At 45.5% G+C, this 17,647-nt stretch overlaps 2 protein-coding genes across 4 annotated transcripts in view; both read right to left on the bottom strand.

Moving 5' to 3' along the window:
- NPHP1 (nephrocystin 1) overlaps positions 1 to 2,409 on the bottom strand; it is a 45,372-nt gene extending 42,963 nt beyond the window's left edge. The window contains exon 1 of one of the 2 annotated variants that reach the window (XM_060248352.1): positions 2,245 to 2,409. In XM_060248352.1, coding sequence (XP_060104335.1) covers positions 2,245 to 2,316 — 72 coding nt within the window. In that variant the 5' untranslated portion in view covers positions 2,317 to 2,409. The remainder of the gene's footprint in view (positions 1 to 2,244) is intronic. The other variant, XM_060248362.1, reaches the window with a different exon arrangement.
- A 3,499-nt stretch (positions 2,410 to 5,908) lies between these two features.
- On the bottom strand, positions 5,909 to 13,796 carry MTLN (mitoregulin). 2 transcript variants are annotated; one of them, XR_009555880.1, is made up of 2 exons: positions 13,193 to 13,796; positions 5,909 to 6,237 (listed from the first exon to the last, which is right to left on the bottom strand). XR_009555880.1 is itself a non-coding variant. In XM_060248337.1 (2 exons), the coding sequence occupies exon 1, from the start codon at positions 10,281 to 10,283 to the stop codon at positions 10,101 to 10,103; it is 183 nt and encodes a 60-aa protein (XP_060104320.1). In that variant the 5' UTR covers positions 10,284 to 10,343; the 3' UTR covers positions 5,909 to 6,237; positions 10,084 to 10,100. The 2 variants fall into 2 exon arrangements, 1 of the variants encoding a protein (XP_060104320.1); XM_060248337.1 differs by lacking the exon at positions 13,193 to 13,796 and adding an exon at positions 10,084 to 10,343.
- Between the last annotated feature and the right edge of the window lie 3,851 nt (positions 13,797 to 17,647).

Below are 17,647 nucleotides of genomic sequence, written 5' to 3'. Positions count from 1 at the left end.
AAGAAAACAGCTGTGCAACCTCATATATTTTCAAATATACATTCAGAAGAGTTAGAACTGCTATTTGTATTATCCCAAGCATAGGAATCAGCATTTCTCAAAGCAGGAGTGCGGGGTGGGGTGGGGTGGGGTATGTCATCAGCTAGGGGGTTATTTTTCTACAGTAGCAGCCACCAGTGTCATAGCCATTGTTCCCTCTATACTGAGTTGGAGTGAGCTAGCTCACAGATGTTTAGCCTCCAGCTCACACATTTTTGTCTTAGCTCAGGAAAAATGACCCCAGAGCACAATGATTTATGTAGTCATTCACAACTTTAATGCCAGCAGCTCACAAAGCAGAGTTCTTGCTCACAAGACACTGCAGCTTAAAGGGAACATTGTCATAGCATAAGTAATGGCCTCAACTAATGCAGTTATATCGAACAGTGAGCATACAAGGGCGGGGACTGCCACAGGGGATGCAGATTCCCATTAAAAGTATGTTCAGAGTCACGATTTAAGGGAGGGCCACAATGAAAATTTCTTGACCAAGGGCTAGGCTTCCCAACCCTCCCGCCCTGGCGGGGGACCCCAGGATTTCCAGCCTCTTCCCCCGCTCCCCAAAAAAACGGAAGCGGGGGGAGGGGGGAAACGGCGCCAAGGAGCGTGGTGTCACCGTGGCTGCTCCTCCGAGATGGGCTCAGGCTGGGCTCATCTCGGAGGAGCAGCTGGGATGGGGCGGGGAGGGGGCGGCGGCGGTGCAGCAGCATCGCCCGCTCCACTCCGCCTCTGAGGTGGAGTCGGGGGGGGGGGTGGGCCAGGAGAGTGGCGGGGAGGGGGAGCGGGAGAGAGAGTGTGCCGCTCTAGGCTGCGCTCGGAAGTGCCTCCTCCTCTTCCTACTCGATCTCCGGGGCAACCCAAGTCAGACGCCTTAGCTGCCCGCGCCACCTTCTGGGGTGGGGGGGAGGAAAAGCGAGAGGGCCACTCTAGGCCGCGCCCAGAAGTGCCTCCCCTTCCTGCTCAGTCTCCGGGGCAACGCCAAGCAGAGGCCTTCGCTACCCGCTCGCTCGCCCGCCACCCGGCAGCTGCTGGCTTGGCCTCCTGGAGGGGTGGGGGCGCGGCTCCCAGGAAGGGTGGGTGGGGGTGGCTCTTTGCCTGCCCCCCGGGTCCACTTGGGGCGGGGGGGGCGCTGGTGGGCGGGCTGCTGCCATGGTTGGTCCTGCCACCACCGCCGCCATCCGGATCGGGGACCAGCTCATCTTGGAGGAAGACTACGACGAGACCTACATCCCCAGCGAGCAAGGTGTCCCCTCCTCGCCCTGCCCGGGGGGTGGGAGTCGCCCAAGGGGGGTCCAGGCCCTCCTCCTCCTCCTGCTGTAGGGTTGCCAATCCCCAGGTGGGGGCAGGGGATCCCCTGGTTTGGAGGCCCTCCCCCCACTTCAGGGTTGTCAGAAAGCGGGGGAGGGGAGGGAAATGTCTGCTGGGAACTCTGTTATTCCCTAGGGAAATTTATTCCCATAGAAAATCACGGAGAATTGATCCGCGGGTATCTGGGGCTCTGGGGGGGCTGTTTTTTGAGGTAGGCACCAAATGTTCAGTACAGCATCTAGTGCCTCTCCCCAAAATACCCCCCAAGTTTCAAAACGATTGGACCAGGGGGCACAATTCTATGAGCCCCAAAAGTAGGTGCCCCTATCCTTCATTACTTCCTATGGGAGGAAGGCATTGAAAATGTGTCCCTTTAAATGTGATGGCCAGAACTCCCTTTGGAGTTCAATAATGCTTGTCACAGCCTTGATCTTGGCTCCGCCCCTAATGTCTCCTGGCTCCACCCCCAAAGTCCCCAGATATTTCTTAAATTGGACTTGGCAACCCTACCAAGGACTACGCAGTCAGATACTAAGACCGGCGTGAACGCCCCATAGCCTTCTGCTACACTGATAATGTACAATAATGACAGAAAAAACACGTTCCAGATGCATATTGCTAGTCGTTAAGGTGCCGCAAGGTTTCTGCTAAAACACACTGGGCAGGAGCCGGCCTCTACATGTAGGGATACCCTCGTTTACTGCGGCCGTACCAGAACAAATCGTGTATTGCACAGTGAATGGGCGCCAGCGCAGCTGGCCGTAAGGGAGGGAGGGCATCTTTTGAGCCTCTCGTACAAAAAACCGGTCTTGGGTACGCCTGCGCTAGGAATCGGTTCCCCTCTTATTTCTGCCCGTCGGCCTCTCTTAGCCAGGGCAGCGAAGTCCGAGAAGGCACCTGTTCCCGCAGCTCCCGGCCCCGACGTAGCACGCTCTGCAACGGCCCCGTCCGGCCCCGACGCCCCGTCATTTTCTCCGGGCGGCGTGAGGTGTGTGCTGCTCCTTGCACAGAAGAGCACAGCCGCCGCGGTCTCTACGGAGACGAAATGCTGCGACGCCGAGTAATAACGTCATTTAATGCGCCGTGAGAAATTACTCAGGGCAGACGTGTTAGTGTGGCGAAAGAACGAGTCGGGCATAACTACATGTCCCAAGATGCTGTGGAGCGGCAAGACTAATGATCCATAAAGTGGGAAAACTACAAATCCCGACCATCTCAAGCGGAATTCGAGGGGGAAATACTACAGATTTCGCATGCTAGTGGTACAGGCAACCTTTTCCTATTTCTGGAGGCTTCCACGTGAATCCTGGGAACTGTAGTCCTGCGAGTGAGAGGTTAAATATTGCTATCAATTCTCAATATCCCCAACCCAGCAAATTAATATAATCCCAACATTTTAGGTGAAACCAGCACACATCAATGAGCATCCAAGCAACCTAAATTGCTATTGACATACCCTGTTAGAGGAATTTTTTTATGAGTTACAAAACCTATTATTTAGCATGGGGGTGCTCCTGGACCTGCTGTTGAACAAACAGGTGGCAGCAGTGGTGAGCCAGCTTCCTGGGCAGAAAAGATCTTGCTACTGTGGTGCATGCCCCAGTAACATCTAAATTAGATTATGGCAATGTACTCTTCATGGGACTATCCAGAAGTTACGCTTGATACAGAATGCTGCAGCCAGTGCCCTGTTGCTTCCAAGACTTTTGGAAAATTGTAACTTCACTGTGTGCAAAGAACTGAAATCTTGCTGTGCTCTGATAAAGTTGTTGAAAGCTGGTCAAAACTTCTAGTGAAATGAGGGAATATAAAATACTACCTCATTGCTGTGTGATGCTGTGTACTTAACACATTTGGAATTGAAACCATTCACATACACTACAGGGTCTCCTCAGGAGCAACTGGACAGAGGATTCCTTCAAATGTGGAAGGACGTATCGTCTACATGGGACTATCATGAACTTTCAAAGACTATGTCCTTCCTTTGTTTTCACTTGAGGTGTTCTGTATATCAGAGTAAGTTTTAAGATGGTTTGTCTGAGAGTGTTTTGAATATTACAGAAGTTTGTTTTGTATATTTGCATAGCTGTCTTATTGCTTCTTTGGAGGTTGGTTATCATGGAACCTTACGGTTTTCTCCTGTCACTCTCTGCTGTGATCCTCTGTTTGTTGCACAGCCTCCAGACAGAGCCTGGAGATCTCCTGGAATTACACAATTTCCAGACAACAGAGATCAGTTCCCCTGGAGAAAATGGCTGCTTTGGAGGATGCACTGTAGTGCATGGCATTATACACTGCTGAGGTCCCTTCCCCAAACTCTACCCACAAATCTATAGGAATTTCCCAACCCAGAGCTAGCATTCCTATGAACTCAATGGGACTTTTCATAACCCCACTCTGCATTTGTGTGTGCTTACAAATGTAATGCATGTACATGTTCCTCTTCTTTAGGGCACCACCTGCAAGTCAAAACCCAACCTCCCTTCATTACCAGTGACTTGGAAGACACTAATAAAGGCTCTGAGCAAGTACAAAGGGCAGTTCCCCCATTATTTCAACCCTTTCTACTGTGCATTCATATTTAAGCATGAGTAACTTATTATGCAAGGGGGGCTTTGAATCAGTCTGCTGCCTTTAACAGGAAAATTTTATTGCTACAAATTAAGCTAGAGCACAATACAGAAAAAATATCTAAACTACTGGGGGTTACAGATCTAAGGAAAATAACAGAAAAGTATAAAACAACAACAGTGAAGATTTACTTCTGACAACAAATGCACACCCTGACCCCATCTGCTCCATGCAGGGTAATCCAACTTTCAGCATTTGAACAAAGACTGCCTCTCCTGGCTCTCACCCAATGCAGATTTAGTAACTCACCCCCACATGGGAAGGTGAACCCCAATCTGCCAATCAACCCAAAATGCAAGTCCCACACATCTCAATACCCAGATCATGTTTTCTGAAAGCTAACCATCTCATCCTCTCTGGCCAGTACAGCAAATGGCACTCTCTCTGCAGAAACACATCTTTGCTGCGCTAACTTCATCATGCATTTTATCACTCTCTTCCCTGGGAACATAAGTAGCTGTCAGGATCCCAGGGGAAAGGAAAGGAGAGGTTTACAAGATTATGCATGGGATGGAGAAGGTAGAGAAAGAAGTACTTTTCTCCCTTTCTCACAATACAAGAACTCATGGACATTCAACGAAATTGCTGAGCAGTCAGGTTAGAACTGATAAAAGGAAGTACTTCTTCACCCAAAGGGTGATTAACACATGGAATTCACTGCTACAGAGGTGGCAGCGGCTACAAGCATAGACAGCTTCAAGAGGGGATTGGATAAGCATATGAAGCAGAGGTCCGTCAGTGGCTATTAGCCACAGCATATTGTTGGAACTCTCTGGGGCAGTGATGCTCTGTATTCTTGGTGCTTGGGGGGGGCACAGTGGGAGGGCTTTTAGTAGTCCTGGCCCCACTGTGGACCTCCTGATGGCACTTGGGTTTTTTGGCCACTGTGTGACAGAGTGTTGGACTGGATGGGCCATTGGCCTGATCCAACATGGCCCCTCTTATGTTCTTATGACTCCTGGTGCGCTTCAAAGCACCTGGAATCTCCAAGTCACAACAGAACTTAATTTCTAGAGAAAGTATAGATACCTCTTCAAAGATGTGTGGGTGTGAATTAAGGTACACCTAATTAAGCAAGGTCATACATATTCCCCACACTGGATGATTAGGTTAATTAACTCACATGCCCCTATACCTACTAACTGAAATCTTGCCCACTGCAACCTACAATGGATGACACCACAATAAAGCATTTCATTCCAGGGTGAAGGTTCTTGGGGCTCAAGATAGATTTAAATATCAGTATGTCTAATGCTCAGCATGGCCAAATCTGTGGACTTAAATCAAGAGACTGGAGCCATGAACAGAGAAGACAGATTGCAAACCAGGAAAGGCCTCAGATTTGCAGACAATCCTGAAATCTAAAAAAAATACGAAATACATTGGGGGAATTTTTAAAGATGAATAAAACACCTTTAGATTTAAAGAAAAACAAGCTCTCAGTGGCCTTTGCTAGGCCACTACCAGAATATCGCCAGCCTTCAAGCTGTGGTTTCTGTCAGTGAAAGGCAAGGCGAGGCAGAGTACTTTCCAGGGCTGTTTTGAACTTTGAAGGGCAACTCACTGGAACCAGGCCTGGCAGCAACTACCTAGTGACTTGCTACCACCCATGAGCTTATGCAGCAAAGCGGGTTGGAGAAAGATCAGACCAAAGCCAGAGAAATCCCAAGAGATATATGAAAGTACCATGATGCTGTGAGGAGGCAGGGGGAAAACTGCTTCCCAACAGTATTGAACCCAGGGCAAATAGCCTAACCGCTACACTATACTAAATTCATTATATGTTCTTCACAATTATTGAAAGCAAAGAAAATAGACATAATGCTGACCAAAATAGTGTCAGCACATTGGTTCTTGCAAATAAAAGGGACTGGGCATCTTCAGGCTCAGAAGTAGAGAATTTAGAACAACAATTTTCTCAAGGCAACTATTTAAAATAACATTATTTTTATTCAGTCACATACAAATTGCTGCCCCATCATCACGGTTCCTCAAGTGTCACAACAGGAAATAATTCACCTAAGCTTGGCACTTGACAAATGTACATAATCAAAGCAGGTAGGTATTTTAACACTTCCCTTCTACGTGCGTTGAACATTTTTGCAGAGATATCAGTCATCTGAAAAACAGATTAAAAGTAATTCCATCAGTGTTTTCCTTCAGAACAGGTGTGTATATATGAACATTTTAAAGTCAATTCATAGAATTCAAAACGGAATAAGTTTTCATCCAAGTGCTTCTCACAGCTTCCATTTTTATCTGAAAGAGAAAATAAATGAAAAATTAGTTGCACATACCTATTTGTTTCCCCCCCCACACACAAAATCTGAAAATAAATTTAAGGAAGTGGGGCTGGGGTTCAAAGGAAAAGCATTTTACTTTGGCATGTGTAAACAAATAAATATAACTCAAAATACCAGCGAAGAAGAGCCCCAAGACAGAGAAGCTCTTTTCCTCCTCCATCACAGAGTATATATACTCTACCGCAATAAGTCAGTTTTACTTTGCAGAAGCCAGAGGAAGAACAATCAGGGAAAGGCAACCCTGGGTACATGTGCCAAGCAACAGTATCACAGGGCCAGTTCTCCACCAAGCAGCTAAGGCAGACTCCTAATGCACTGGCAGCATGGCTGGGGCACAGCTTCCTCGTACTGTAGGCATGTTTTCTGGTTGTGTACCCCTGATCTGGACCCAGCTAAATCTAGCAATTAATTAAGCACATGCACTCAAAAGGCTCGTGGGATATTATTTATTTTAAAAGAACAATCCAATGTCTTTGGTGTTTTATAATGATTTCTTTTAAGTAGTCACATAAGCAGTTCAGGGCCTTAGGGAAGGAGCAAAATAGTAATAAAACCAATAAATCTAACACATTTTTTCAAAGAGTTAACAGTTTGCTTCCACCACAACTTCTTCCACACAGGTCTGATAATTAACCAAGGAGAAACTGTATTTCAAAAGTTGTTTTTACAGATGATCAAGGAACCAGGAAGAAGAGGAAGGTATAGTCTTAGGGCCTGCAAGACTCTGGGTGCACACACACATCCAGCATTAATATATTGAATACAAATCAAAATTAAATTAAATTATTTTCTCCCCTTTGCAGGGCAGCAGCTCCTTGTATTGTAGTATGGTGGTCTCCTTTGAAGCAATCTCCAGTTTCACTGGACACTTTGGCCAGGGTCAGACATACAGAAAATCCCGACATGGACATGGATTCATGTCGGATTTTATGTGGACATCTGGGAATAGTGGGTGACTCGTCCAGGTCCCGCATTGCCTTGACTTGGACCTGGAGGTTTTTGATAGTGCTTTAAATCTGGACCAAGAGCCCTCCTGACAACTCAAGAGCAGACTTTGCATGTTTGAATGCTGCTCCATTACTGGGTCATTGTAAGCACAGAACCAGTTCCCGCCCAAACCTCAACCAGAAGTAATATCAATGTGTGAGTGGACATGAGATAGAAAACTCTGCCAACTGCCTAGTAAACTGAGCACCTGAGTGGCCTTTTAATCCAATCCCAAAACTGAGAATAGTCATGTGTAATTTGGCAGGTTATTTCTGCATGCATTGCGATCGTGCAGGAAAAGTAGTTCCGTGGTAGAGAAAAGTAGAGTCATGGGGAAGGTACTAAAACGAATGACAAGATTGACCAGAGAAAACAATGGGAGAGACTGGATTACTCATTGGATATAATGGGAGACAAGATTGCCAATTGACTTGCAAGGGCTCCATTGAAACACAAAAAAGGCTGCAATAAAAATCTGGAATGGATTTTCCAGGAAAGTCAACACAACCTGGGGGATTGCTGGGGGAAGGGCAGATTGCCAGCCCCTGGGACTGGCACAGGTGTTCTGGGTTGTTCTGGACAATCCAGTCCCAGAGGCTGGCAATCTAACGTTTTCCCTGGCAATCCAGTCCCAGAGAGTAGTAATCCAGTCAGCCACCCTGTAATCCAGTCCCAGAGGCTGACATTCTGCCCTGTCCCCTTGCAATCCAGTCCCAGAGGGTGGCAACCCACCCTCCCCCCTGGCAATTCCTGGACACTTGTAGGTTGTGTTGACTTTCCTGGAAGATCCATTCCAGATTTTTATTGCAGCTGTTTTTATGCTTTAGTGTGTTTCAATGGAGCCCATGCAAGTCAATTGGCAATCTTGTCTCCCATTACATCCAATGGGCAATCCAACCTCTCTCATTGTTTCCTGTGGACAATCTTGTCATTCATTTTAATATGTCCAGCAAGCTGTTGGGAATGCACCTGCGCAAATCCAGAGTGCTACTGTTGGAAAATGAGATCCGGCAGCGACGTCTGATCAACCAATCATGGGAACAAAATGGGGTATAACGGATGGCTGTCAGGATGTCAGATCCAGGAAATGTGTTGATAATACACCCAGACTATAATAGCAATGCGTTCATGACAGCTTTATTGGTGAGTGACCAGGGTGCTTTTCAGGCTGCATAGGGGCAGGAGGGGCTTCAGGAGTCCTGTTGCACAGCCCTGTGGATCAGGGCTATATTTTAACAATAAAGGCATGTAAAGCTATATGGTATTATTTTAGTAAGAAAATCAAAGGATATGGCAGTGAAAGGGAAAACAGCTTTTAAGAAACAGGTTGCAGGAAGGAAATAACAGTATTGGGGTGATTAATTTTTAGAGATTTATGAAAATTGATTCACAACTTTCAATTATCTTATTTCACTGCTTCCCTTTTTCCTGTTTTACTTCTTAATTGGTTTTCTTTCATTTTTTACACTTTTCTCCTCCCACCCATTTAGGACTACATAAGAGAGGGAAATTTTTGTTTGATAGTAAGGATTTCAAGTTATGTATTGAACAATAAAAAACAATTTTAAAAGAAAATTGCAAGAAATGCTGATACTCTCAAAATTCTTATTAAATTAGAAGCTCATGTAAGAGTTTTTTTGGTCTGATCCTGTAAAAACTTGTGAATGTGGTTAGTTTATCATTTTCTCACATCTATAAAAATTCTAGCATTAACAAAGCCCAGAGTTTAGTACATATATATAATTACAACACAAAATATTAGCATCAATCTGTGAATAAATGATGCCAATATTTATTAAAATGAAACTCTTAAAAGCAAACATTTCAGCTTTTGCATTAAAACAATAGTACCAGAATGCTTAAATGAGTAGTTTAGAAAGATATCTACTTTCATTTATATGAAAATAGTAACTGGGCATAACCTTTTAATAACTTACATTGATCTTGAGGTCCGTATTCTGCCTGTTTTATGCTGGTTTTCTGTATACTGAAGTGCTATTTTGATCTAGCACACACGACTTAGAAAATGTTAAAAAAAATAAAGAGTAGGGGGGACAGCACTTTTGGAAGTGGTACAGACATTTTAAATAGAGACTACAGCAATTAAGAACTGCAAAGAAGCAGCTCAAAATAGAAAAAAGTACTTAAAAAACGGTTCAACCACACTTTGTCAACTGGATGCAAGAAGATTTGTTCAAAAAAGTAAATCAATTAGCAGCTGCTTGCTAAAACGGTTGTGTTTTACACCAAAAAATCCATTAGCAGCTGGCTACTAAAACGGATTACAAAGGATGCATGAAAGGGGCCTATGAGTTGTCTGTTTCTGTCAGCATAATAAAATTTAGGGAGACTGTGGTGTTTTCCACATGGGGGGGGGGGGCGGACTTTTATTGTTTTCTTGGTAATGCTGTAGCCGTCAATACAATGCACCAGCAACAAAGCTTCCACATGGCAGGTTACCCTGTAGCTTCCTTGGGCCAGTCCTCTGGCAGTAACATTTCACACCAAGAAGTTTTTTAGGTAGTGTAAATCCCATTTGCTACCCCAGCACTCTGCTACTTCATTCAGCTGGATATTGAGCCAGATACAGGATACCACGAGGCTCTTTGGAACTTCCCCTTGTAGCTGCCTCAGCAGCGATTTGATTCGAGCAATTAACCCGGGATCTTTTTTAGCTCTGTGCTGGCTACTACATATGAACCCTGTACCAAAGGAAGAAAAGTACAGTAAACTAGGAGTTAGCCAGGCATGCTCGCTAAAGTAAACCCCTAAAGATTGAGGACATGACCTTCCCCAGCCAGCCAGCCCCGCACACCTCTCCACTCCACTGGCTCAAGACAGATCCAGCTTTTTCTGCGTGGCCGAGAGTTGATCCTGCAGCCGCCGTTTCCTCCAATCCAGATAGCGCCTCCGCATTCGGTTTGCTTGCCAGCCCACCAGCACCCCCGAAGCGAAGGCCAACAATAGGGCAAATTGCACCGACCGCTCCGACAGCGTCTCTGATCCCAGCGCCATGGATCACCACGCTTCCTCTCCGTTACGGCAGCGCCCGAGGCCCAAACCACTTTGCCACGCGTTTTTCAGAGGCGAACAGGAAGGTGGAGAAGGGAAATCTAGGTTTGTGGCGCAGCTCCCTCCAGTGGCAGAGCCCCGTGGCGCAAAGTGTTAAAGCTGTAGTACTGCAGTCCTAACTCTGCTCATGACCTGAGTTCGATCCCCGGCGGAAGCTTAGGTTTTCAGTTAGCCGGTTCGAGGTTGACTCAACCTTCTAAGATCGGTAAAATGAGTACCCAGCTTGCTTGGGGGGAAAGTGTAGATGACTGGGGAAGGCAATGACAAACCACCCCGTAAAAAGTCTGCCGTGAAAACGTCACCCCAGAGTCGTCGGAAACTGGTACTTGCACAGGGGACCTTTCCTTTTCCTTCCCTCCAGTGGTGGCCATTGATTACCCGAAGGGGACCAATCAAACTAGTAGTCAGGCCAGCAAGAACTCTTCATAAGGTTTCTGTGTCTAGTGCAACATAAAGAAGAATTGTGTTTTGGGTGGTCCTACCGTTAACACTGCTGCTGTTCTGGAATTTCAATATGAACCAACAGAGCTGTCTTCGATCTTGGTTTAAGCCAACGAGACCAAGGATTTCCATTTTATTACAATCCACTATCAACTTTGTCTGATCAGTTAATCCAATATACTGGTAATCCCATGAAATGACATATCACAATAGTTCTAATTTGGAGGATCAGATATGGTCAGGCCTGGAGAAAAATGTCCTGGTTTTAGTGTGTGAAGTTGACTTTTTTTCATGGCATAGAATAAAGCATACCTGATCAATAAAATCACAAAAAGTGACAGGTCATTTTTCAACAGTATTAGCTAGAGTTGCCAGCCTTTTAACTCAGTCCCGCTCACTGTTCCTTTAACAACTGTTGGGCCTGCAGCAAATGCCAGGTGATGTTCTTTACTTCCGTGCCATGAAAAGCTTCGCCTGCCCATTTCCATGCATGAAGCCTCTATTAAAGGGATATGGCATTATTCTCCAAATTGTTGGCAATCCTAGGATTAGCTCCTAAAGCCTGCATGACCAAAATGCAGGGGTGAAGACTTCTCAGTTTCCTTGGGTAGGGCACAGGGCTGAACCTGGTCCAGGCACAGTGATATAAATTACTTAAATATGAAATTATGTTTAAAAAAAAAAACGCCATCAGCAATCATGTGGTTTGAAATATATAATTTTTCACTTGTAACAGTCAGCCCCTCAGTCAATGAAAGAGGACTCTGTACGAGGAGAGGAAAGAGGTCATGAATTCCTTCACTGAGACAGTTTGAGTGAATATTTCATTTTTGTATGAAAGAAAATACTTTTCCTCATAATTTATTACGAAAGTGGGTGAGTATCCCAAGGTTACATATTGTGTGCTTTGTGACTAAATGAGAATTCAGACTCTGGTCTCCCCAGTCTCAAACCAACAATCTAATTGCTTCACCGCTCATTGTACTCAATACAAATCTCCAAATACATCTCAAAATCCAAAGTAAATACTGGGCTTCTCAGATACCCTCTCCTGAAAATATGGGTGGCATTTGTTTGCTTGAAGTAGGGGCCAGAACAGCAGAATTGTCTTATTTTCTGTATCTGGTGAGTCAGGCTTATCTCTTTCTCTCCCATGTAGATACACAGACACTTCCCATATCTTCTGTTTCTTCTTAGAATCATAGAGTTGGAAGGGACCAATTCTTCCCCCTAAGTTTACAGGATCTTCATTGCTCTCAGAGAGCCATCTAGCCACTGTTTAAAAATCTCTGACCTTCTTGTCTAAAGCTACAAGTTTCCAGATACCAAAATCACCATAACTTCCTGTATTTAAGCAACAGGCCTCTTCTCCCCCCACCCCCGTCCCAACGCACATGGCTAAAGACAGAAATATTCTCATTTCTTTAATTTCCTTTTCTCTAATGCTGCAAGTCCCAAATTACAAATATCACCATAACTCCCAGTATGTTGTCTGTTTTAATGGTCCACAGGTTGAGATGAAGGGTTTTAGCAGCGCTTCCAAAGATCCCAAAGAAAAACAAAGTAAGGCAGTGAAGGGGTGCTCCTGTTTGTCACATAAACATCCCAAAGAAAGAAAAACAGAGCTGGCAACCTTTGTGCAAGTGGAGAGAATGAGACTGCACCATGTTGGCTGGCAAAGCAGCACAAAAGAATGTCAAAGATATAAGGTCCAGAAATTCAGGTTGAATCCAGGATGAGAATATATGGGCTGCAATCACACACACACACCAAATAATGCATTTTCAATCCAATTCCAATGCACTTTCCAACTGGATTTTGCGTATTCACACAGTAAAATCCAGTTGGAAAGTGCATTGGAAGTGGATTGAAAGTACACTATTTAGTGTGTGTGATCACAGCCTATGGATTTCCAGGCTCTAAGTTAAGGGGAGGAGGGGCTTCCCAGAAAGGTGACAAAAGGAGATTGCACCCAGGCAGGGTAGACTAAAGGCCTGACAGGACAGTAGGTTCCCCTATGCCTTCATGCCATGACAAAATGAGACTGCATCCAGTCAGGGTGGACAAAAGGGCTGGACAAAAGAGCCAGTTTGGTGTAGTGGTTAAGTGTGCGGACTCTTATCTGGGAGAACCGGGTTTGATTCTCCACTCCTCCACTTGCACCTGCTTGCATGGTCTTGGGTCAGCCACAGCTCTGGCAGAGGTTGTCCTTGAAAGGGCAGCTGCTGTGAGAGCCCTCTCCAGCCCCACCCACCTCACAAGGTGTCTGTTGTGGGGGAGGAAGTAAAGGAGATTGTGAGCCGCTCTGAGACTCTTTGGAGTGGAGGGCAGGATATAAATCCAATATCTTCTTCTTCTTCTGTTAGACTAGGAGACAGTCAAAGAGGAGCAAGAAAAGGTAATCAGCTCACCTGGCTCTGTGAAGACTTTGCACTCAGGAAGCCTTGCATTTTCTGATGAAATTACCTTGATAAACTAAGGTGGGTGCCTGGCTTTGCAAGCCCCTGTAGCAAAGGGTAGACATGCAGATGTCCCATCAATGAATCTGCCTCCTGGTTTTGGCCATTGATTAGCATAGCCTGAGGAGAGCCTTGACCTCACCTTCTCCAAAGCAAGGTATGCTGGCTCCTAACATGTCTGCCAAGGTAAAGTTAGCCAGGATGGAATCAGAGCAGACAGCACACATCTAGGTAGGAAGGGTATCCTTAGTAATGCTTCATCAAACCCATAGCTAAACCTATAGCTAAAGACAGAAATATTCTCATTTCTGTCCCATAGCTTCCTCAAACCCATAGCTAAATTCCTCGCACCAATAGCTGTGGCACCATTTCTTTCTCTTGGAGTTCAGGTCTGTGGGGCACCAGTGCTCCTGCTTGCAAAACCCATTTAAAGCAGGGTGTCAAACATGCAGTCTGGGGGCCAAATCAGGCCCTGGAGGGCTCTTATCAGCCCCCCCCCCCCCAGCAACTAGCTGCCATCTGCTTCCTTCTCCCTCTCTCTTACTTACTTCTGCATAACAGCTTGCTTTGCCAGACTTGCTCAATTGCACAGAAGCTACAGAGCAAAATGTCTCTTTTCACCATTGATTGATGTTTCTCCCTTGGGGAGGAAGGGGAGAAGACAGAGTTTGCTTTGCCAGGCTCTTTTAATTGCACAGCAGAGCTACTGAGCCAAGCCTTTCTTCCTTCTATTGACTGAGGCTTATTCTTATGCAGAGGTCCATCAGTGGCTATTAGCCAGAGCATATTGTTGGAATTGTCTGGGGCAGTGATGCTCTGTATTCTTGGTGCTTGGAGGGGGGGGCAAAGGGGAAGGGCTTCTAGCCCCACTTGTGAACCTCCTGATGGCACTTGGGGTTTTTTTTGGCCACTGTGTGACACACAGTGTTGGACTGGATGGGCCATTGACCTAATCCAACATGGCTTCTCTTATGTTCTTATGAGGCTCCTCCTCGTCCTGGACCCCTGGGGAAGGAAGGAAAGAGCCAGACCTTCCTCTGGGTCTCATGGAAGAAAGCAAAGCCTTTAAGACCAATGTGTGCTAATGTTTTAAGCATGTTTTATTTGGGGGTTTTAAAAATCTTTAATTGTTTTTTTCTGTGTCCTTTATAAAGTTTCTATCTCTGCTATCTAATCTTAAATAGGAACACACATGGCACAACCCGCATTGGCTCAGCACGACGAGGTCTCATTTATGTCAGATACAGCCCTCATAACAAATGAGTTTGACACCCCTGATTTAAAAGGAAGGGCTGCATTCCCAACATGATTATGTCACTTCTGTGTTATTATGTTGCGGGCATCCCCTTCCTGACAGAGTGTGCTGGAATACGTCCCGTAGGGCACTCTGGTCAGCCCAGCTTCAGCTAAAGTTCTAATGAATACAGACTCACAGACAGCCAGTTCAACAGTTATATTAGGGTTCAGGCAATAAGCATAAGTCAAGTACAGTCCAATAGTCAGATCACTCACAGTCAGTCCAGCCAGTTCAGAGGTACAATAATCACAGTCCAGAAGAATAGTCAGTTAACAGATAAGAGTCTGCATGCTTAACCACTACACCAAACTGGCTCTCTTAGAGGGAACACTAATCAATAATCAAATATGGCTACACCAGCGGGGGAGCAGAGCTGCTGTGAGTGCCCAGGCGAAGGGGAGGTTAGCTTGTGGGACTCAAGTAGAGTTGCCAATCCCCAGGTGGGAGCAGGGGATCCCCTGGTTTGGAGGTCCTCCCCCCACTTCAGGGTTGTCAGAAAGCGGTGGGAGGGGAGGGAAATATCTGCTGGGAACTCTGTTATTCCCTAGGGAGATTTATTCTCAGAAAATAATAGAGAATTGATCCGTGGGTATCTAGGGCTCTGGGGGGGTGCTGTTTTTTGAGATAAAGGCACCAAATTTTCCATATAGCATCTAGTGCCTCTCCCCAAAATACTTCCCAAATTTCAAAAAGATTGGACCTGGGGGTCCAATTCTGTGAGCCCCAAAAGAAGGTGTCCGTATCCTTCATTATTTCCTATGGAAGGAAGGCATTGAAAAGATGTGCTGTCCCTTTAAATGTGATGCCCAGAACTCCCTTTGGAGTTCAATTATGCTTGTCACAGCTTTGATCTTGGCTCCACCCCTAATGTCTCCTGGCTTCGCCCCCAAAGTCTCCTGGCTCCACCCACAAAGTCCCCAGATATTTCTTAAATTGGACTTGGCAACCCTAGACTCAAGGCAGCTTACAGTGCGGAGAGCCCTGGGCTGCCAAACTGGGTGGCCCTCCCGGCCCCCCCAATCAACAAATCCACCAAACACGAAATCCTGGCTATGGCCCTGATAACAAGATATATCACATGTATACAACATGCAGCTTTTTCCAACAGCAACAATGTGAAGGACACATTTCATGTTGTAAATACAGGTTTTGTGTTTTGTTACCCATAGGGTGTGGTGATATACTAGACTACTTTATAGATGGGGCAGAAGTAATACTATAACAGTTCCTCTTCTGCTTCTTCTCTTAGTAAGACTGTGCTTTTGGAGCTTCTCCATTGAGAAGCTTCTCACAGCTCACACAGCTGCCAACAACCTGGAAAAAAATGCCATGTCCCTTTAATGGAGGCTTAATATGTAGAAATGGGCAGGTGAACCTTTCCTTGTATGAAGGTAAATAAAATCACCTGGTAAATTGCACCCTATTGAGCCTGTATCAAAGGGGTAGGACATACTTCCTCCAGGCTGTCGGCAGCCCTGTGCACACTGTAGAACATTCATGCTGGGAGAAGCCTCTCTCCAGCATTTCAGGATGGGTTTCTGTTCTAGGCAGTTCTTCTGCATGAGAAGTACACAGGGAAATAATGTACACATTACTCTGGAGGAGTGTTGATGGAAGAGTGGCTCTACATTAATCATATGTGATGTTATAAAGTCCTCATGTCTCCCCAAATGTGTTCTGAAAATGCTGTGCTCAGAATTAAATTCCAAGGCACATGGATCAAGCCACAATATGTGGGGAGAGGGAGTTTAAGTCTTTTATCCTGAGCAGTTTTTCTGATCTGAAATAGCCTTGGAGAGCCACTATTTGCCCCACTGGGGAAATTCATATGCAGCCAATCAATACATGCAAATATCCTCCTCAACATGGCAAATAGTATCTCCCCAGGGCTGCAGCCAGAACAGGGGGGAAAATCTGTTGTACCACTAGATACATCAGCTCTGTGTATGGCAGCAATGAAAAAGGCACATTCCATGCTAGGAATTATTAGAGAAAGGACTGGAAATAAACTATGTAGTCTGTCTTTATATAGTTCAGTGGTACAGCCTGTGTAAAAGTTTTATGTAAAGAATATTGCATAGCTGGAAATAGTGCAGAGAAAGGCAACCAAAGAGTTGGCGAACCCTTTTCTATGAGGAAAGGATAGAGAGTCTGGTATGGGATTTTTCAGTTTTAGAGAGTTATAAAATAACCTGAGTGGAGAATAAAACCAATGGAGGGGGAGGGAGAGCTTCCTCCGTCTCCTGTAATAGTAGAAGGGGGGGGCATCCAATGAAGTTGATGGTCAACAGATTCAGATGGGGAAAAGCATGTCTTTTTTTCACTCAACAAGTAATTAAATTGTGGAATTTGCTGCCAGAGGCATAGTGCTGGCCACTTTAAAAGGGTATTAGAAAGATTCGTGGATGATGGAACTATCAGTGGTTACTAGTCATAGCAACTAAAAGAGTCGCCATATTCAGAGGTAGTAAACCAACCCAAGCTAGAAAGCAACATCAGGGGAAGGCCTTGCCCTCTATGCTTCCTTTGTTGGTCTTCCAGCTGGTTAGCCACTGTGTGTAACAGGATGCTGGTCTGATCCAGCAGGCTTGTCTTATGTCCTTATATGCAAGCTTTCATGAACCACTTTGTCAGACACTGTGTTATTTTATTGTAGTTCTGTCAGAGCTGTTTTGGAACGAGTTGCAGCTGGACAATCTGCTCACAGAGTCCAAGCAGACTTCCTGCTGGAGAAGGTGGATGGTCAAGGGCTTGTAGGTCCGCTTCTCTGCAAGATAATTGGCTGATGTTTATTTGGCTCGTGGCAATTTTCCCTCTAAGCTGAGTTAATGTGAGCTAGCTCTCAGGTTTTTAGCCTTCAGCTCACACATTTTTGTCTTAGCTTGGGAAGGATGGCCCCAAAGCAAACTAATTTATGCAGTGGCCAAATTGCTCACTCATAACTTTAATACCAGTAGCTCACAAAGTAGAATTTTTTGCTCACAAGACTCCACAGCTTAGAGAGAGCATTGCTCATGGGCTGGAGCACTTTCCCTATGAAGAAAGGTTGAAACGCTTGGGACTCTTTAGCTTGGAGAAACGTCCACTGCGGGGTGACATGATAGAGGTTT

The sequence above is a fragment of the Heteronotia binoei genome, chromosome 1 (genome assembly GCF_032191835.1).
Source record: "Heteronotia binoei isolate CCM8104 ecotype False Entrance Well chromosome 1, APGP_CSIRO_Hbin_v1, whole genome shotgun sequence".
In the NCBI taxonomy this organism is placed as follows: domain Eukaryota; kingdom Metazoa; phylum Chordata; class Lepidosauria; order Squamata; family Gekkonidae; genus Heteronotia; species Heteronotia binoei.
Note: the sequence above shows the minus strand (reverse complement) of the source record. Positions and strands in the feature narration are given on the sequence as shown.

Bases quoted from the DNA above. Each gene is read 5' to 3' on its own strand.
- MTLN (XM_060248337.1), bottom strand. From the start codon at position 10,283: ATGGCGCTGGGATCAGAGACGCTGTCGGAGCGGTCGGTGCAATTTGCC.